Source organism: Pongo pygmaeus, chromosome 19, assembly GCF_028885625.2.
Source record: "Pongo pygmaeus isolate AG05252 chromosome 19, NHGRI_mPonPyg2-v2.0_pri, whole genome shotgun sequence".
Lineage (NCBI taxonomy): Eukaryota > Metazoa > Chordata > Mammalia > Primates > Hominidae > Pongo > Pongo pygmaeus.
This window is the reverse complement of record NC_072392.2, coordinates 79363501-79385756: the sequence shown is the minus strand read 5'-3', so window position 1 is coordinate 79385756 and position 22256 is coordinate 79363501. Positions and strand designations below refer to the sequence as shown.

General features: G+C 43.9%; 1 protein-coding gene across 2 annotated transcripts in view; it reads right to left on the bottom strand.

The window, feature by feature from the left end:
- Positions 1–8004, bottom strand: part of NSF (N-ethylmaleimide sensitive factor, vesicle fusing ATPase) — a 166026-nt gene extending 158022 nt beyond the window's left edge. The window contains exon 1 of one of the 2 annotated variants that reach the window (XM_054458860.2): positions 7885–8004. In XM_054458860.2, coding sequence (XP_054314835.1) covers positions 7885–7896 — 12 coding nt within the window. In that variant the 5' untranslated portion in view covers positions 7897–8004. The remainder of the gene's footprint in view (positions 1–7884) is intronic. The other variant, XM_063656806.1, reaches the window with a different exon arrangement.
- Positions 8005–22256: the final 14252 nt, after the last annotated feature.

Sequence of the window (22256 nt, the reverse complement as noted above, 5' to 3'; positions counted from 1 at the left end):
CTTCTGATATTGATACTGATACTGAATATTCTGGCCTGCCCTAGTCAAAACACTAGATTCGATAAATTTTACCTCTAACATCTTTCCATACCCCTTTCAACTCCTAAGCAAGTTCTCTCTCATTGGTTCCTATTTCACATTATCTTACTCCCATCTCTGCAAAACAGATGACCTCGACTAGGTTTAAGGACTTATGAAGAAAGAGATCCACTGGCTTTATTTGCACTAAAGTATGTGTATTTTCACAAATGGACTGCTGAATCTCCAGTAAGTGAGATTTCTGGCAATTTTAAAAGATAAGCATACAAAACAGTTCAGGCACTGTGGAAAACTTTTCTTTTTTTCTTTTCCAGTCGTGGGAAGGTAGTGGTATCTTCTGATGACCTAGAAACTGTACACTGAATAACATCACACATTTTATTCTTCAGCCAATTTCCCAGATATACTATATACGGTGCTTCATTGGAAAAAAACTTCAATTACATAGTGAATATAAATCCCACTTACAAGATGATGTCAGAATATCAAAAGTAGTAAGAATTCAAAATAAACTGTCCCCCACAAAAAGGAAATATAAAACCCATTAAGAGTATCGCAACAGCCAGGCTCAGTGCCTCACGCCTGTAATCCCAGCACTTTGGGAGGCCGAGGCAGGCAAATCACTTGAGGTCAGGAGTTCGAGACCAGCCTGGCCAACATAGCAAAACCCAGTCTCTACTAAAAATAGAAAAATTAGCTGGGTGTGGTAGCACAGGCCTGTAATCCCAGCTACTAGGGACGTTGAGGCAGGAGAACTGCTTGAACCCAGTGAGTGGAGGTTGCAGTGAGCCAAGATCCCGCCACTGCACTACAGCCTGGGCAACAGAACAAGACTCTGTCTCAAAAAAAAAAGAGTATTGCAACAACAACAACAAAAACATCTGATAAAATTCAACATCCCTTCATGATTTAAAAAAAAACTCCCAACAAATTAGGCATAGAAGGAATATATCTCAAAATAATAAAGTCTATATACAACAAACCCAGAGCTAACATCATACTGAATGAGGAGAGGTGAGATCTTTCTTCTAAAAGCTGGAATGAGGCAGGGATGCCCATTTTCACCACTCCTATTACCACAGTACTGGAAATCCTAGCCAGAACAATCAGACAAGGGGAACAAGTGAAAGGCATCCAAACTGGACAAGAGAAAGTCAAATTGTCTCTTTGCTGATTATACATCTGTAGGTTTAGAAAACCTTTAAATCAGTAGTATTTCTATACACCAATAATGATCTAGCCAAGAAAGACATTAAGAAGGCAATCCCATTTACAATAGCTACCAAAAACAAACAAAAACCTAGGAATACATTTAACTAAGAAGGCGAAAGATCTCTACAAGGAAAACTACAAAACGCCAATGAAAGAAAATAAATCAAAAAACATCCTATGCTTGTGGAGAGAATTAATATCATTAAAATGACCATATTGCCAAAGCAATCTACAGATTCAATGAAATCCCTATCAAAATACCAATGTCATTCATATGGGACCAAAAAAGGAAAAAGAAAAAAGCCCAACCAAACCAAACCTGAGCAAAAAGAACAAAGCTGCAGGCATCACATTACCTGACTTCAAAATATATTATAAGTCTATAGTAACCAAAACAGCATGGTATTGGTATAAAAATAGACACGTAGACCAATGGAACAGAATAGAGAATTCAGAAATAAAACCACATAATTATAGACAAATGATCTTCAACAACACTGAAAAGAACTCACACTAAGGAAAGGACACCGTCTTCAATAAATGATGCTGGGAAAATTGCATAACCTCATGCAGAAGTGTGAAACTGGATCCCTATCTCTCACCATATACAAAAATCAACTCAAAATGGATTGAAGATTTTAAGACCCAAAACTATAAAAATACTACAAGAAAGTCTAGGGAAAACACTCCTGGACATTGGTGTAAGCAAAGAATTTATGATTAAGATGTCAAAAGCACAGGTAACATAAAGAAAACTAAACAAATGGGACTTAAGCAAACTAAAAAGCTTCTGCACAGCAAAAGAATAATCAACAGAATGAAGAGACAACCTGTTGAATGGGAGAAAATATTTGCAAAGTATTCATCAAGCAGGGGACTGATATCCAGAATATACAAGGAACTCAAACCACTCAAAAGGAAAATAACAAATAATCCCAGTAAAAAAGAAGACATACAATGGCCAATGGGTACATGAAAAAATGTTCCACACCACTATCAGAGAAATGCAAATCAAAACCACAATGAGATATCATCTTACCCCAGTCAGAATGGCTATTACTAAAAAGACAAAAAGTAACAGATGTTAGTAAGGATGCAGAGAAAAGGGAACTCTCACATACACTGTCGGTGGGAATGTAAACTAGTACAACCACTAAGGAACACTGTATGGAGATTTCTCAAAGCTAAAAATAGAATTACCTTCCATCCAGCAATCCCACTACTGGGTATCTACACAAAGGAAAAGAAATCAATGTATCAAAGGGATACCTGCACTTGCATGTTTATTGCAGTACTATCACAATAGCAAAAATATGGAATCAACCACCTAAGTGTCCATCTACAGATGAATGGATAAAGAAGATGTCATACATGTACACAATGGAATACTATTCAGCCATAAAAAGAATGAAATCATATCATTTGCAGCAATGTGGATGGAAATGGAGGTAATTCTCTTAACTGAAATAAGCCAGGCACAAAAAGACAAATATTGCATGCTTTCACATATATTTTTGTGAAATATATTTGTAGGAGCTATAAAATTTGAACACATGGAGGCAGGGAGTGGAAAAATAGATGACAGAGACTGGGAAGCGGGAGTAAGGGAGAGAAAGGCTGAAGAGAAGTGGGTTAAAAGGTAAAAAGATCCAATGAGGTCAGTCACGGTGGCTCATACCTGTAATCTCAGCACTTTGGGAGGCCAAGGCGGGCGGATCACCAGGTCAGGAGTCCGAGACCATCCTGACCAATGTGGTGAAACCCTGTCTCTACTAAAAATACAAAAATTAGCTGGGCATGGTGGCACATGCCTGTAATCCTAGCTACTCAGGAGGCTGAGGCGGGAGAATTGTTTGAACCCGGGAGGCAGAGGTTGCAGTGAGCCAAGATAACGCCACTGCACTCCAGCCTGGGTGACGGAGCAAGACTCCGTCTCAAAAAAAAAAAGATCCAGTGATAGGAGGAATAAATTCAATGTTTGATAGCTGAGTAGATGACTATACTTAATATATTGGACTCATGTACCCTGACTTGATCACTACACATTATACACATGTAAAAAAATTTTCATGTACTCCATAAATATGCACAAATAAAAGTATTGCAACAAGGTGAACTATTTTTGCTAAACATCACTCAGTAGTTACTAGAAAACAAAGGCTATCAGAAGAAATGATAGACAATCAGATGGGCCAAAGTTTTTCAGATTTTCCAAAACGTAGAAGATAGTTTCTGAACATTATTATGTCCAAAAAGTTCTAGGTGAGGTAAACCTAGTCTTCACTACACTCTTGCAACTAAGTTTGTGAACTAGGTAACAGTACCAGGCTGATCTGAGTTCAAATCTTGACCCTGCTTCTTGCTGGCTATGTGAACTTGTCAAGTTACTAAATCTCTCTCTTTCTCTCTGCAAAAAACAAAGATAATACTACCTACTTTGCAGGTTGTTTTGTTAGGATTAAATGGGATACATCTGTACTTAAGCAACAGTGCCCAAGTGTATTAATGGGTATCAGTCTAGAGGCATGTCACTGGCAGCATGCTCAAGGGTTATTTCTGACCCTGTCTTATTCTATCCTTTACCAATAACTCAAACATAGAAACAGAAGTCATGATTAAACCTACAGATCTAACCAAACTGGAAGAGACAGCTATTATGTTTCCTAACATGAAAGAACTAAGAATCCAGATTCCCTCAACAAACAGCAGACATGCACTGACCTAAAAAAATGAATTGTAAAAGGATAAAGTCTTCATTTAGGTTCAATAAAACTGCTCTAAACCTAGAATGGAGCTAGGGAGCTGATTTTAAAAGAACATGAGTTTTCACTGACTACAAGCTCAGTATGAGCCAAGAATGTAATTTACTGTAGAAAAAACGCTAATACAATTTTATCTGGTATGAATAATGGTAGTGTCCATCTCAAGAGAATAATAGCTTAAGTACATTCTTCTCTGATCACTGTGTTCCACTCTGGGCACATTTTAGAAGAAAGGTTGACAAAACAGTAACATTAGGTTATTTCCAGAGGAAGGTAGCCTAAATGATTAAGGGTTTGGAATATGAAATATGCTAGGAATTGGGGGATGTTTAACTTGCAAAATTGAAAATCTGAGGAGATATGTAACCTGTATTCAAGTAAATGAGTAGCTTGAGTAGCTATTACATGGAAAAAGAATTGTGTTTAGTTTCGTATCGCTTGAAACAGCAGAAATAGTAACTACGTATAAAAGTTACATGGAACTCCAGATAACAAAGACCTAACATAGCTGTATGACATTACAGGCAAGCTTTAGGGTAATATACCATCTATCACCAGAGTGTTCAGAGACTGATTAATTTTCAACAAAAATGTATTGAGTACCTAAGTCCCACAAGGCACACAAAGCGCAGTTGATAATGAGTAAATAACTTATATGTTCTCTGCTTTTCACTGAGGTGAAGTGGTAGAAGCAAATAATAACACACACTCAAAGTAACAGAAAGATAAATCTCTAAGGAGAGGAATACAGTTCTCCAAGAGTATATAACAAAGGATCCTGACTTATAATGTGGGGTCAGAGTAGGCCTCCCTTGAATAGCTAAGTGATGTCTGAGTAGGAGGTAAATGGTTGGGGGGAAGAACGTTACAAAGAAAGGAAACACCACTTGCAAAGACCTTGTGGTAAGAGAAACTACAAGTTCAAGGAATTGAAAGGCTCATTTACCATATAACCTGAGCACACAGAGTAAGAGAATGAGTGGAAAGAAGCAGAAGCAGAACCACAAAGAGTCTTGAAGGCCTCATTAAGGATTTGGTTTTCTCTCAAAAGTAATGGGAAGCTGTTGAGGAGGGGTTTAAGTAGTAATAGGCACGGGAAGGAACAATCAATGTCAAGAATGAATTGGAGGTGGGCCACATGCTCTAAGAAGACTACTTGGGAGGCCGGGCACGAATCTCAGCACTTTGGGAGGCCAAGGCAGGTGGATCACCTGAGGTCAAGAGTTCGAGACCAGCCTGGCCAACATGGTAAAACCCCGTCACTTCTAAAAATACAAAAATTAGCCGGGTGTGGTGGCAGGCGCCTGTAATCCCAGTTACTCAGGAGGCTGAGGCAGGAAAATGGCTTGAACCTGGGAGGCGGAAGTTGCAGTGAGCAGGGATCACGCCATTGCACTCTAGCCTGGGTAACAAGAGCGAAACTCCGTCTCAAACAAACAAAAAAATACTTGGAAGTTTCCTGCAGTAGTCCAGACCAGAAATGATGGTAGTTTGGGAAAAAGAGGTAAAAATGAAGATGTGGAAAGGTGGACAGACTGGAGATTTTTAGGTTAAAATGACAGAACCCATGTGACCAATCCAGATAGTCCAGTGGGTGACTTGGAACTAGTCTAAAGTAACCATTCCCCCAAACCAGAGTCTTTGGCCCTAATTAAATACCTTTATGGGGGGCAGGAGCAGAACTCTGACAAATTTTACCGGGGGATAGGGCAGAGGACATGGATACAGCAAAGGAGAGATATAAAGGGTTACCCACCCTCTCCCTCCCTCAGATTCCCAGCCTATATAACTGGGTGGATGATGGTATCATTCAGTGAGATATTCCTACCTCACTGGATAGGTACAGATGGTCCCTGACTTACAATGGTTTGACTTAACATTTTTCAACTTTACAATAGTGCAAAGGTGATAGGCATTCAGCAGAAACTGTACTTTGAAGACCTACACAACCATTCTGTTTCTCACTATCAGCACAGTAATAAATGACAAGAGGTATTCAACATTTTATAATATAGGTTTATGTCAGATGATTTTGCCCAGCTGTAGGCTAATGTAAGTGTTCTGTGCATGTGTAAGGAAGGCAGGCTAGGCTAAGCTATGATATTCAGTAGATCGGGTGTATTAAATGCATTTTCAACTTCTGATACTTTTCAGCTTACAATGGGTTTACTGGAAGGTAGCCCCATCGTTAAGTCGAGGAGCATCTACACAAGTTAGGTGGGCTAAGATCCTGGGTTTGGAGTTGAAAAAGCTGAGTTTCAGGGGTCTTGATTTTAAATAAGCAGTTGGACTTATTAACCTGAAACTTAAAGGGCAGGTCTGGACTGGGGGTAAAATATTGAGAATCACTGGCATATAGACAGTTGTAGCTATGGGCTTAGAAGAAATTGCCTGAGCGGAAAATTGAGAGTGAGAAGACGGCCTTTGAGGAATACCAGCAATGAATAACAAAGTAGAGGAGGGTGAGTCCGCAAAAGAGAGGTCTGAGTCAAACCAGGAGCGAGGCATTCCAGAACACATGTGAAGAGTGCTTTCCGTCAAGGAAGCCATGGTCAACAACGTCAAACGCTGCTGAGACATCAAATAACATAAGGATTGAAAAGTATCAATTAAGTTGAGGGACAGGTTTCAGTGGGATGATGGGGCAGAAATCAGACTGCAGTAGGTTGAGGGGTGAGTAGGTGGTAAGCAAATGGAAGACAATAAATATAGACAACTCTATCAAATTTCCTGCTGTAAAGTGGGAAGGGAAAAGGTGACAGCTGTAGGGGTGGGGGAAGGGTTTAAGATAGAGAAGCTTGATTATGTTAAGAAGGAGCAGGTGAATATACAGATAGGGTCTGAAGTACTGGCAGAAGGACTAGCCTTAACATGGGGAAAAGGAAGAGAAAGAAGCCAAACTAAATGACCTTTAAGATCCTTCTGCCTCTAGAATCTCATGACCTACAAGTCCCTTTAGATAGGGCATTTGCCTATATGCCTAAATCTATGCAAACTTATTCAAAAATTCTGGTATAAATAGATCAGTCAATCACATCTTTCGCCCCCAATGACGCAGTTAATGTCCTCAGGTTTATGACCAGTGTAATCTCTGGGCAGGACTCATCCCTTGAGAGCTTTTAGCTCAAGGCAGACTGCAATACAGCACTCAACCAGCTCTCTCTCTCCTCGCCAAACCCATCCTACCCAGCGATCCTAAAGGCTAAAGGAGGAAGTAAATTTAAAACCCTGAAACTACAGCATATCCTACTGCATTCGAAGCGACTGTCATCCATAAAAACGTGACACCCCAAATCCATCCTCACTTCAAGCTAAAGCCAATTCCTCCCTGACCCGACAGTTGACAGGTCCCCCAGATGGCCGGGCTTTAACACTAAAAGTCATTGGCACCCCCTCCTCTTTCCCAACGACCTTTAATTTGTGAAGAGCCAGACATGGGTTCCTGAAGATCCTTCCTACACCCCTCGCCCCGAATGCAGCAGACGTGCTCCCGGCAGTTACTCCGGCGCCCCCTAATAAGCCCTCGCAAGGGGGTGCGGAAAGACCCCCAGAGCCCGTCAGAGGGGGCTTCGGCGACCGCGACCCTGCGGCTGTGTGGAGGACGAGGGAACAAGCCCCAAGGGATGGGAAGGGAGGATGACGGGAGTCGCAGCAGAAGCGGGTAACGAGGGGTCATCTCCCCTCGAGGCGGGTGGAGTTGTTGAGGAGGGCTAATCCCCTGCCACCGCTCCCCTGCTACCCTCAAGTCCCGCTCTGGCCTCGCGCCCCATTGCTCGGATTCACTCCCACTCCTCTGGGGCCGCCTGAACCCCGGAGTGCCCGCGAGCCCGGCGCCCCTGCCTCGAGCCTGGGCTCCCAGACAGGCACTCACCCGGCCCGCCATCTTCGCGGACACGTCCGGTTCGGCGGCTGCAGCTCTGCGCTCGGCAAAGCCCGCCCCCGCCGCGCGCGCGCCCCCGCCGCCCGCCCTCGCGCAGGCGTGCAACCGCCGTGAGGACGCGCGCGTCCCTGGCCGCGTCCCCGGCGTCCTCGCTCCGCAGGGCGCGCGCGTGGGCTCGGCGGCCGCCTGGGGTGCGCGGGGTGGGCAGAGCGGCGGCGCCATTTTGGCTGTAGCTGCCGTGCTGCGGTGAGTGACTCTGTTTCCAACGTGCGTGTCAGTCCGCCGGGGCCTCGAGGGCTGCGTCTGCGAGTCTCATCTCTCCTGGCCGTTCGCGCTGGAATTTGTCTCAAGGGCTTTAATGCTTCGGATCACTTATCCCTTTGCCAGCTGCTGTTCGCCCTCGAATGTCCATTTTGCACTGTGCTTCCAGACTCTTTTAAACATGGTCTTGCTGGTGAGAGTGCCCGGCGCGTTCCCTGGCTTCCCCCAAAAAAGATCAGCTCCGAGGAGTTGGTTCTGAGTTCAAATTCTCCATGAATTTTCTCACTTTTCTTTGTAGGCGTACTTGTTTTCCTAGTTGATGGAATTGTCATCGTTGGCAGTTTCATTTATGTGTAGCCTGGAAAACTCAGTATTTTCTTCAGATTTGAAAGTGAATTGTGATTATTTTTATACATTATTTTTATTAAATATTTGTCTTTAATAAAGGCAACTTGCATCTTCGACAACCTTTTCATTCCCCAGCGTTGTTTCATTTTAGACAATATATATGGTAGAATCTGAATAAAATATGCCCTAAATTGAGCCTTGTTGAACCTCGATGTTTCCACCATACCATTTCTCCACTGGAATCTCAGAATATCTAACTGCAAGCACCCTGAGAGGAAAAGGTTCTGCCGAATGGATTCCCTGATGCTTTTATTTACCCCACTATCATATCTCTTCATATTTGCACAAGACAATAGGGAATGATAGGATTTGTTCGCTTTCATTTCTCACAATTAGAATAAATCGGGGGTTTTTTCCCAACATGAGGAAAGAAGGGAAATAACTAGAAGAGCTGAGCATGCATAGTAATTTAAATTTGATAACTAATAAAATCAGACAGTGACCTGAAGATGAATTAGGGACAGAAGAAAAAATTCATGCCAGCCGGGCGCGGTGGCTCATTCCTGTAATCCAAGCACTTTGGGTGGATCACCTAAGGTCAGGATTTCCAGACCGGCCTGGCCAATATGGTGAAACCCCGTCTCTACTAAAAATACAAAAATTAGCCGGGCGTGGTGGTGGGCGAGTGTAATCTCAGCTACTCAGGAGGCTGAGGTGGGAGAATCGCTTGAACCCCGGAGGCAGAGGTTGAAGTGAGCTGAGATTGCGAGGCTGGGCAACAGAGTGAGACTCCGTCTAAAAAAAAAAAAAAAAATTCACGCCAATTTCATTAAGTCTCACACTGAACCTGAGGACCAGGGTGCTTCGTTGACCACATCAGATGTTAGCTAAATCATGGGTGGGTCGGAGAGGTTATCAGGAAAGATAGGAAACTAGTTGAGTTCTGATCTACTAACTTGCAGAAGCTACTAACTTACAAACAAATATTAGAATGGCCTGGGGAGTCCAAAGGGTTAGGTTCTTTTCTTTGTCCCTATCTGCCCATCACCTGTGTACCTTCATCTCTCTGAGCCCAGTTTCCTTATTTGTTTTTGTTTGTTTTTGAGACGCAGTCTTACTCTGTCACCCAGGCTGGAGCGCAATGGCATGATCTCGGCTCACTGCAACCTCCACCTCCCGGGTTCTAGCGATTATCCTGTCTCAGCCTCCCAAGTCGCTGGTATTACAGGCGCCTGCCACCACACCCAGCTAATTTTTGTATTTTTACTAGAGACAGGGTTTTGCCATGTTGTCCAGGCTGGTCTCGAACTCTTGACCTCAGGTGATCCACTGGCCTTGTCCTCCCAAAGTGCTGGGATTACAGAAGTGAGCCACCAAGCCTGGCCTAGTTTCCTTATTTGTACAGTGAGAGGTATAATTAAATAAGCTTAACGGTTGTATCCTTTTTTTTTTTTTTTTGACACCTTGAATTTGAACCTAGAATCAAAGAGATTTTGTCCAAATAATTACCAGATCCAGAAGATGACATTGGTTCTCAGTCCAATAATCTGACATTATTTTCAAGGTTGGAAAATAATGCAAACGTGTTTCTCCCTATCACTGGTTAATTTGTCTTGTTTTACTAGATAAGCTAGATTGCAAGTACAAATGTCTTCAATTTCTCCAACAAGGAGGAATATTTATCATCTTGGAAGGATATGCCTGTTGGAAAGTTTCCAGTGTATCAGCTAACGTGCATATCTACCCATTATAAGAGGCCCTCTGTGCCCTCTCAAAGCCCTCTGTGCCTTCTCACAAGTAGTAAAAATTAAATAGAATCATTTGCACAGCCCTGCAGGGCCTGCCAAATAAACTGCAGGCAAACATAGCTCTTGTCCTTAAGGTCCTTAGCATTCAGCAGGAGAGGAAGGATTCTAAGACATTGCTCCAGATACTCCACATGTCTCTGCATCCTGTTTGTGCCTTGCTCTGACATTCAAGGTCATCTTAGAAATAGAGGGGTGCTGATTCTGCATCACCCTCTGAGTAATCCTTGCAGTGATAGTTGATAAGCAATAAATGTTTTTGCTGCCCCAAATTCACTCTGCCCTTTTCTGGTAACAGCTCCTCCAATTCATGCAGCCTTGGAAGGATTGTCAGACCAGGTACCCTGCCTCCCCCTGGCCCAGGAGTGAGTACAGAACACAAGTTCAATCAGTCAGATGCTCTGTCTCTCCTAAGTAACTGCAATCTTGAGTACCCTGAAGAATAAAGACAGAAATAGCTAGAGTTCATTTACTGCAATGATGACACCCTGAAGAGACCATTTGCTAGTTTTCTAGATCTCTAGTTTACCTGCTTTCTGTCGTCTGCAAAATCTGATTGTCCCCCTTTGTCTTGATTTCTGTTAGTCACTTTCTCTTCCTAGAAAAATACCTCCCTCAGCTCTTCATCGATCCCTGAAATTCTTTTAATATGCTTTCCTTTTACAGTGAGAAAGTTAGTAAGACGGCTAACAGAATGATTAATTTAAATCCTAAAGTGTAATGACTAACATCATTTTTTAAGGAAGGAAGGGCTTTGAGTGGGGGGTAGAAGGTGAGACTACGGATAGGGTCAGAGAGGAAAGGTACCTGAAAGGTGGGGGAAGAAGATGAAGACATGATAAAATGGAAATAGCAGGACCCAGAATGAAGAAGATTGGGGCATAAGGGCAGGGGCGGGGTTTGACCAAGGTCAGTTCTTGCTGAACACAGCCCTTGTGATCCAGTGTGACGGCTAATTCTGTGTGAACTTGCCTTGGCCATGTTGCCCAGATACTTGATCAAATATTATTCTGGATGTTTCTGTGAGGGTGTTTTTGGATGAGATTTACATTTAAATCTGTAGACTTTGAGTAAAGAAGGTTGCCCTCCATAATGTAGGTGGGCCTCATCCAATCACTTGAAAGCCTGAATAGACAAAAAGCCAAACTCATCCAGAACAAGAAGGAATTCTCTAGCAGGTTACCTGTGGACTAGAACTGTAACTCTTCCCTGGGCCTCCAGCATGCCAGCTTCTCCCATCAGATTTTGGGTTCCCAGAGTCTCCACGATCATGAGTCAATTCCTTAAATGAAATTTCCTCCTGTGTATACACACATTCTGTTAGTTCTATTTCTCTGGAGAACCCTGATGAATATAGTCAGTTTCCTGTCAGTTACAGGGATGTGATTCCTGGCTTTTACAAAGTGATCCTTAGTATCACCTGTTGCTCCCTGATAGGTAACCAACATCTATAGGTGGAGGCCTGATTCAAAGACTTGCAAACAGTGCACAGATAGAATTTTATGTTCAAATTATGTCCCATTAAACATCACTTAACATGTGCTCCATCGGAATGGGGCTGACTAACATTTTGGTTATATAGACATTTGTTTGTAATAGTTGTGGTAACAGAATTTAACTGGGGGAAAAATAAATATCTTCTGTGATTTGTGGAGTGGGGGCAATATAAAACATAGAAGTGAACAGATTCACCGTAATCCACTTTATTTAACAAAGCAATCTGACATATTTGGTGTTTTCATATTAACCAAAGGAAAACTACCTTTAGTCTGTGGAAACTGTAGGGTTAAACAAGTGGCACTGGGGACGAGTTTTTAGTCACCACAGGGCTGTTTCAAAGGTCTTCCAGTGGGATTATATGTAGGTGTTTCAGGGAACAGACCTGTTTGGTGAATTCACTACTGTATTGTAATTGTCAGAAGGCGTCCTGCAGTGTGTGTGTGTGTGTGTGTGTGTGTGTGTGTGACAGAGAGAGACAAAGAGAGAGATGAAGACCTGCACTTCCCCTCTTGCAGAAGATGTCACTGTGAAGCACACAAAGGTGGTCTTCAGAGCCCCTTTTATTCCCTTCCCGCTGCACCCCCTCCTCTCTTTCCCAAGTTCTTTCAGTATTAGTAACCTAACGTATTACTCTTCCCAGGAGTATTGGCAATTTAGGAAAATACTGACAGGACAGCAGTGCCTAACCTAAGAAAACAAACCTCAAAAGGCAACACTTCAGAGACTGTGACACTGTACGGGGAGCCATCTGTGTATAGAAAGCCTTCTCTTGCCCCTCCAGTTGTAACTCACAGGTCAGCCACACACACCACGCAAGCCTAGGCTTTCTGGGAGCCCCATGAACACTTAATTTTATAGCCCCGTCACAGCCAGTTTTAGGATGATGGAGTTGCCAGCTGTTTGTTTTCTGTCAGAGAAACCTGTTTTCTAAAATGATGGATAAAGCTAGAGAACAGAGCAAAATGGAGAAAGGACATGGAATTTTTAAATGAAAGGAAGACCAGCTGATGCAATGCAGTATTCTAGCTGCAGTCAGTTGCGGGGCGGGGTGGGGGTGTTTGTTTTAAATGAAAATGTCTTTTCTCTTTGCAGGATCAAGGACAAACACCTATAGTCACAAAAATCAATTCATTCTGGAAAGCCTGTGTGGGCAGGAGAGATGATAGAATCCTCCGTGGAAAGGAAGGACTGTTGCTATGGAAACCAGATGATCCTTCAGTGGGGGCCCCAATGCACTTGCCAGGCTGCCTAACCCTGTGTATTAACATCATGGGGCTGGAAGGCTGCCTGCATCTCTTTGAAAAGAGATTTTTCAGATATTGGTGTGATGAGACTTTATGCATCTTGAGAAAAGTAAATCAGCGTCTCCTGGGAGGGGCTAAGTTGCCTAGAACCTTAAAACACTAGAGGCCCACACACCACAGCTGATTGGGGTGACTATATTGGCTACTTTTGACATTTCTCAGGAGGGCATCCAAGAAGGTGTGTCTTAAGGATTCTCTCTCTGTCTCTTTTTTTTTTTTTTTTTTTTCCGAGAAGAAGTCTTGCTCTGTTGCCCAGGCTGGAGTGCAGTGGGACGATCTCAGCTCGCTGCAACCTCTGCCTCCCAGGTTCAAGCGATTCTCCTGCCTCAGCCTCTCAAGTAGTTGAGATTACAGGCATGCACCACCATGCCTGGCTAATTTTTTTATTTTTAATTTTTATTTTTTGGTAGAGACAGGGTTTCACCGTGATGGCCAGGCAGCTCTCGAACTCCTGACCTCAAGAGATCCACCCGCCTTGGCCTCCCAAAGTGCTGGGATTACAAGCGTGAGTCACTGCGCCTGGTCAAGGATTCTCTTAAGGGCAGGTTTATGGAGGGCTGTTTCTGAGGTAAGGAACACAGCTTTCCAAGAGAGGAAGAAGACATCCCTTGAGCAGAGGTTTGATTAGAAGAATATGTTTAGTGGCACTTGGGGGAAGGTGGTCTGGGTATTCTGTGTGACATTTAAACTCTAACTACCATACCAATACCATTATTACTACAAGTATCCCTAATTACACTATTAACTAATTTTAAAGCCTAAGCCAGAGATGAGGAGCTTTCTCCAAATAGGTTTCTCAGAGTGAAATTCTCTTTCTACTTCTCCCAAGAGGACTTTGTCCTTTCCATGCTTTACAAATAACATTATATTGATAAGATGTGTTTTCTATTAAGGAAAAAATAACTCTATTAAATCAATATCATCATAAGCAATTTATGCTTATTGAGTCATTGCAGTTCGAGATTTATAAACTTCCCTGAGCAGCCACTGTGATTTCAATTAAACCTCCCTCTTAATTGTCAGAGTTTTAATTTTTAAAAAATAAGTTGAGTTTTCCATTTTAAAATCAGTACACTATTTTCCCTCGATCACTTAAAAACAATCATAGTCCTACCTCCTGAATATATTCACTAGTAAGTTCGGCCTATTTTTAGCCTCTTCCCCTATACATTCCTCATGCATATCATTATAAAATTCTCCCTCTTTTTCTCTCTCTATATGTATGTATTTTGTTTGTTTGTTTTTTGAGACAGAGTCTCACTTTGTCTCCTAGGCTGGAGTGCAGTGGCACTATCTTGGCTCACTGCAACCTCTGCCTTCCAGGCTCAAGCAGTCCTCTCATCTCAGTCTTCCGAGTAGCTGGGGCTACAGGTGCACACCACCATGACCAGCTAATTTTTGTATTTTGTATTTTTTGTAGAGATGGGGTCTCACCATGTTGACCAGGCTGGTCTTGAACTCCTTGGCTCAAGCAATCTACCCAACTCAGCCTCCCAAAGTGCTAGGATTACAGGTGTGAGCCACTGCACCCGGCCATATGTATTAAATATATATAATATATATATAAAACATACATGTATATGTGTATGTATTCATGTGATTATAATTGTTTAGCAATTGAATGCCATGTGGGCAGGAACTTTGTTTATTCAGAGGCTTGTGAAAGGAAAATAAAAACTTGGGACCCCAATTCATTCTGCCAAAAGAAAAAAAAATTAAGCTGAAAGCTGAGTCATGCAAGAAGTTGCCTTTCCTTTCATTCCTAAGCAGGACTGGCTGCAGCAAACTACTCTATGTCCACCTTATCTTATGGTAAGCACGAGAGTAATACATAATTGACTATTCCCCTACTTGCTCCTTGTCTCTTGCAACATGTGAATTCAGTAATGTGACCATACCCTCCTTCTTTCCCCTCCGGCCTGCTATTCCGTTTTAAATATTAAATCCTGGCTGGGCACCGTGGCTCACGCCTGTAATCCCAGCACTTTGGGAGGCCGAGGCAGGTGGATCATAAGGTCAGGAATTCGAGACTAGCCTGGCTAACATGGTGAAACCCCATCCCTACTAAAAACAACAAAAATTAGCTGGGCATGGTGGTGTGTGCCTGTAATCCCAGCTACTGGGGCGGCTGAGCCAGGAGAATGGCTTGAACCTAGGAGGCGGAGGTTGCAGTGAGCCGAGATTGTGCCACCGCACTCCAGCCTGGGTGACAGAGCAAGACTCTGTCTCAAACATAAAAAATAAATATAAATAAATAAATAAATAAAATATTAAATCCTTCTGGCCGGACGCGGTGACTCACACCTGTAATCCCAGCACTTTGGGAGACTGAGGTGGGCGGATCACCTGAGCTCAGGAGTTGGAGACCAACCTAGCTAACATGGTGAAACCCCGTCTCTACTAAAAACACGAAAATTAGCCAGGAGTGGTGGCACACGCCTGTTAATCCCAGCTACTTGGGAGGCTGAGGCATGAGAATCGCTTGAACCTGGGAGGTGGAGGTTGCAGCGAGCCAAGATTGTTACCACTGCACTCCACCCTGGGCAACAGAGTGAGACTCTGTCTCAAAAACAAACAAACAAACAAACCTAATCCCTCAAAATCACCTTTGGAAAAAGGCACAGGCCTGTCTCCCAGGTGAGCATCCTTAATTTTGGCAAAATAAACTCGTAAATTGATTGAGACATGTCTCAGATACATTTTGGTTTACAGGCTCAGTGCAGATCTTGGGAAAATAATGAATATTCTTAGGCTATGAGGGATGGAAGGATAAATTCTCATAATTATCAGCTCCAGCATTCCTTCTGTAGGAACAAACAATGGTAAGTAAAAATCTCACCTTTGTTATTTCACCTTTTTTTTTTAGTTTATGATGACTCCATTCAAACAACCTTCATAGTTTCTGGCAAAACAACTTTCTATCTTTGCCTTGGAAGTCAGTAGGACATAATATATCATTTCTAATAGATGAAATAAAAATACTAGTAAACATTTAGAAAAATAGCAAGTCATCAAAGAAATGAAAATTAAACCAGCATGAGTTTGTTGTTGTTGTTATTGTTGTTGTTTTTTGAGACAGAGTCTCACTCTGTCACCCAGGCTGCAGTGCGGTGGCTCGATCTCTGCTCACTGCAACCTCCGCCTACCGGGTTCAAGCGATTCTCCTGCCTCAGCCTCCCAAGTAGCTGGAATTACAGGAATGTGCCACTACGCCCAGCTAATTTTTGTATTTTTAGTAGAGATGGGGTTTCACCATGTTGGCTATGATGGTCTTGATCTAACCTCGTGATCCGCCCGCCTCGGCCTCCCAAAGTGCTTGGATTATAGGTGTGAGCCACCACACCCGGTTATGTATAATTTTTATAGTCAGAAAAAACATACTTTAATTATTAAGGAGTCATATGTATTTATATTAACCCTCATACATATAAGCAATATAATTAGAAGAGTAAGTACAGTACTGTAATTGTAATAGTTTTGTTTGCTCAATGCACAGTGAGTCAGCATACAGAGACACCCGGCTGCAGCAGAGTTTAATAATCATAGGGCATCTGAATGAGGAGATGGGAAGAAGCCTCAAATCCACCTCCTTGAGAGGTTTGGGGGGCAGGGTTTTTAAGTCCTCTGGACAGGGGCTGCAGTGTGGGGATCGATGACTGGTCAAGAAGTGAAGGGCGAAGTCATGAGACAGGGAGACCAAGAAACCTCATTCTTGTGCTGAGTGGGTTCCTTGGTGGGGGATGTCAGAATTCGGGATCTGAAAAACAACCAGTTCTTGAGCAAAAAGATCTTATGAGTCTAGCATCGGAAATTCTTACTCATGGTAAGAACCATGGAGAAACAGGTAGTAGGTGGTCTAGCACGTGGAGTAATGTTCAGTGAGTTAGCAGCTGCAGGGAAGTGGGTAAAAGTACACTTGTGCACCCTGGATAACAGCTAACTATATATAATGCTGCCTAAAGCCTGGCTTGTTAACTCTCCTTAATCCTGTGACGGCAGTTTCAGTTCTGTATTTGCTTAAAAAGATTAAGGTGGCCAGGCGCGGTGGCTCATGCCTGTAATCCCAGCACTTTGGGAGGCCGAGGTGGGTGGATCACTTGAAGCCAGGAGTTCAAGACCAGCCTGGCCAACATGGTGAAACCCCGTCTCTACTAAAAATACAAAAATTAGCCAGGCACAGTGGCACATGCCTGTAATGCCAGCTACTTGTGAGGCTGAGGCAGGAGGATCACTTGAACCTAGGAAGCAGAAGTTGCAGCGAGCCGAGATCGCACCACTGCACTCCAGCCTGGGCGACAGAGTAAGACCCTGTCTCAGAAAAAAAAAAAAAAAAAAAAGAAAAAGAAAATGAAAAGAAAAGAAAGAAAGAAAAAAATTAACGTGTGGGAGTGGGACAGACCCAGGCTACTTAATATTTTTCTGTAAAACAGCAGGGATAATAGTTTCTTTTATTTTATTTTCTTTTATTTTTGAGACAGGGTCTTGCTTTATCGCCTAGGCTGGAGTGCAGTGGCACAATGTTGGCTCACTGCAACCTCCGCCTCTCAGATTCAGGCAATTCTCCTGTCTCAGCCTCCCAAGTAGCTGGGATTACAGGCGTGTGCCACCACGCCCGGCTAATTTTATATTTTTAGTAGAGATGGGGTTTCTCCATGTTGGTCAGGCTGGTCTCGAACTCCCAACCTCAGGTGATCCGCCTGCCTTGGCCTCCCAATGTGCTGGGATTACAGGTGTGAGCCACCACGCCTGGCTAGGGATAATAGTTTGTAATTCACTGGGTGTTACGGTCCTGCAGGTAACATTCTTTTTCTTATTTATTTATTTAGTCAATTCTAGCAGTATCTTCTAACTTTTTTTGTTCGTTTGTTTTTTTTTGAGACAGGGTCTCGCTTTGTCGCCCAGGCTGGAACGCAGTGGCGTGATCACGGCTCTCTGCAGCCTCGACCTCCCAGGCTCAAGTGATCCTCCTGCCTCAGCCTCCTGAATAGCTGGGACTACAGCCGCTACCATGCCCGGCTAATTTTAAAATTTTTTTGCAGAGATGGGGTTTTGCCATGTTGCTCAGGCTGGTCTCGAACTCCTAGCTCAAAGCCCTGGACTTCCAGGCGTGAGCTACCGCGCCGGGCCTGCTAAAGTTCTTGATATAGTTCCTGGCACATAGCATATGTTTAATAGATATTTGTTATTCTGATGATTTCAGTTATGTACCATTTACAGGCGTTTGTAACCTTTTTAGCTAACAAGGTGGGCATTTAGGGAACTGATTATAGAAAGCATTTCTCAGAAACGAGGACTGGTTCTGCGACGTCTTAACGAGGTGCGGGTGGCCAGTATTTTCCCCAACTGTTGAAAATCTGTTTAGAGGTGGGAGGGCAGTCTAGCCTCAGGCGGAATAGGAAGCCTTCCTTTTGCCTAATTTCAGTGTCAGTGGCTGGTATTTCCTACGCGGAACACCGCCCCAAACTAAAGTCTACGTTTAACTCAACCGCGGTAAATTTCCTTCCATGGCACTATTGGCCCGGCCCACATGTCCGCTCCCGGTTGGTGTGAACGCTCCGAGGTTAGCTCAAACCTCGGCGATTTTCCCAGCTGATTGGCCGTGCAAATAGACAATCCTTTTGCTTTTCTTATTGGTCGCACGTGGCATCGGGGGTGGGGGACGTGGGCGTGTCTCGCCGGAATTCGCTGAACTGTCATTTGAAGATGAATATGGTATTGCCAGAGCTTCGTGGCGTCGCCTACGGCGCTCCCTCCCTCCCAGGCCCTTACTGTTCTTTGCATTGGCCAGATATGTCGTCACTCACAAAACTTCGAGCTCATTGGTGCAAAAGCTCCAGGAAGCGGTGGGTGATTGGTTGGTTGCTGTTCCTGTCCCCACGCCAGTCGTGGTTTAGCTGAACTGAGCCGTAATCCTAAAGGCTGCGGAGTCGGCGGTGACGTAGATAGCGGTGCCTTGAGTGGCAACAGGTGAGTCTCCGGCTGCAGGGACGGGGCGGCAGCACTCAATACCTGGCTGGATCTCCACTTCGTCTGCGGGCCAGAAACTCGGGGGAGGCGGTGGCTTTCAGAAAGGGATTGGGCTCCGCTGTTCCTTCTTCGCCCTCTCTAGGGCCGGAGCAGCGAGGAACCGAAGGAGGCTTCATAGGTTCCACGCAGGGCCCTCTCTCTGCTCTTCCAGGGGCGCACAAGTTGAGAAGGAGCGGCCTGGCGGCCCAGACAAAAAAGGCACGCGGCGTCTTTCCCCGGGAGCCGGGCGTGCCTGGCTGCCGCGCACGCTCACCTGGGCCACCACGCTCGTTCGCGCCCCTGACGTCGTGCCGATGTTTCTCCCTAATACACTTTTGGCGCTTGGGGCTGGGAGACTGAGCGTGCCAAAAAGGCCCTGTAGTCGGGGCCGTCTTACCCCAGAGGGGTCTCCAGCGGCGCAGGGGTGTCAGGACCACGGGCGCCTGGGGCACACGAGTAACAATAAGAGGAAAGAGAAGGGAGAGGGAGGTCAAGGGGGTGTGTCTGTGCGGTTGGCAGGGGGAATTGGAACTAGCTGCCCCAAGGGGCATCTGAGCGGCAAGTACCTTCCCTCCCTCACCATGTTCCTGAAAAGTCTCCTCATCTGTGAGATTTGCTTTTTTTTCGAAACAAAGGAAAGGAATCTCTAGTTTTGTCGCCCAGCAAGATTTTGAGTGCTGCAATGCACTGGACTTTTATAGTCCTATAATGGACTTTCTTTGAATGATTAAAACATTTATCATTCTTTGGTCACTTACGCCACGTTTGTGAACAGGATAAATTCTGTGCTCGCTTTCTCTCATCCTAGAAAGGAATGTTGTGTACTTGGGCGTAATCCATGATATTAAGCTACTGCTGGCCACTGTTGAATTTCAGTGGTGAGGCCTGTGGAATTTGGTTACCTCCCCTCTGTGGTTACCAGAGTCCGAATGAATGGGAGATTGGCTATCCTCCTTGCGTCTTCCTCCTCCCCTGCCCAGGAGTAAAGCTTTCTTTGGTTAGCAATTTAAAAAGAAAATAAATCACAGTGTCTAGAACAAGGATGTATGTCTTTTTCTTTTTGAATTTTTTTTGTTTTATTATTTTTAAAAATAGAGGCAGGGTCTCTCTATGTTGCCCAGGCTGGTCTTGTACTCCTGGCCTAAAGCAATCCTCCCTTGTCTTCTGTTATCTCAGTAAGCAAAAACTAAAGTGATCCTCTTGCCTCAGCCTCCCAAAGTGCTGGAATTACAGGGGTAAGCCACCCTGCCTGGTCTGAAGATCTTTATAGACTTCCAAGAGCTTGGTTAGAGGTGTAGACCCAGCACTGCTTTTAAGTCTTTACTTAGAATGTCAAGCTCACATTTCAAGTCGGCTGATCTCAAAGAGACTGTAAATTTCTGTAAGTTAGTCTGACTTTACTATTGACTTACTTTATATAACCTATCATGATTTCTACTGAAAAATAAAATATTGAACATTTATGCTGTTAGAAGTCAATATAGTGATTACCTTTTATGGAGTAATGACTGGGAGGAGGCACAAGGAGAATTGGTCTGATAATCTTTTTTTTTTTTTTTTTTTTTTTTGAGACGGAGTCTCACTCTGTTACCCCGGGGTGGAGTGCAGTGGCCCAATCTTGGCTCCCTTCAACCTCCACCTCCCAGGTTCAAGTGATTCTTGTGCCTTAGCCTTCTGAGTAGCTGGGACTGCAGGTGTGCGCCACCACGCCTAGCTAATTTTTGTATTTTTAGTAGAGATGGGGTTTTGCCATGTTGGCCAGGCTGGTCTCGAACTCTTGACCTCAGGTGATCGCCCACCTTGGTCTCCCAGAGTGCTGGGATTATAGGCGTGAGCCACTGTGCCCAGCCTGGTAAATCATCTTTTCTTGATTTGGTTACATAGGTGTGTTTGGTTCATGAAAATTTATTGAACTTTACAGTTATCATGTATGTTTATACCTGTATGTAAATTATACTTAAATAAAAAGTTCTAAGAACTGGTTGAGAGTAAGGTGATAGTTACAGCAATAGAACACTGCATACTGGCTGGGCCTGGTAGCTCACTCCTGTAATCCCAGCACTTTGGGAGGCTGAGGTGGGAGGATCACTTGAGCCCAGGGGTTCGAGATTAGCCTGGGAAATATAGTGAGACCTCATTTCCACAAAAAATGCAAAAATTAGCTGGGCGAGGTGGCGTATGCCTGTGGTCGTGGCTGCTCCGGAGGCTGAGGTGGGAGGATTGCTTGAGATGGGGAGGTTGAGGTTGCAGTGAGCTGTAATTGTGCCACTGCACTCCAGCCTGGGTGACAGAGCGAGACCCTGTCTCAAAACAAAACAAAAAACTCAAACGAAAACTGGATGCTGTGGTGCATCCTCAACTCTGCCAAGTTATCTCTCTTGGCAGTGAAGCTTCCCAACGCTGAATTTCTTTGCCTCTGAAATTTCTTAGGTTATTTCCAAGGTGTCTGCTAGCCACAGGGAACTACTACGTTTCCAAGGGATATTGTTGTTTAACCTGCCTTAAAGACTTTGTTTTATATTGCATAAAATAAACAGCTTCTGTTTCATAAATTCTCATTTCAGTAGAGTTTAGAATGAGGTATAGTTGTATTTGTTGTATCATTGCTTCTGTACTTCTGTTTTTTTTTTAAAAATTAATTAATTAGTTAATTTATTTTTTGAGACAGTCTTGCTCTGTTGCCCAGACTAGAGTGCAGTGGCGTGGTCCTGGCTCACTGCAACCTCTGCCTCCCCAGCTTCAAGCGATTCCTGTGCCTTAGCGTCCTGAGTAGCTGGTACTACAGGTGTGCACCACCGTGCCCAGCTAATTTTTGTGTTTTTAATAGAGACGGGGTTTCACCATGTTGGCCAGGCTGGTCTTGAACCCATGACCTCAGGTGATCCACCCACCTTGGCCTCCCAAAGTGCTGGGATTACAGGCGTGAGCTACCGCGCCTGGCCTTGTACTTCTGTACTAAATGATTAAGGCTGCCACTGTCGTGGCAGTGCTGAAGCTATGTTGCATATCCCACTTGGATGCTGCAGTGGAAAATAGAATTTTCTGTTAAGGCATGGAAAGGTTTAGTTGAGTTTGTCTTTGAAGACAAGACTCACTACTCATTGGCCAAAGTGTACCTAAAATTGTTGAATTTTTCCTA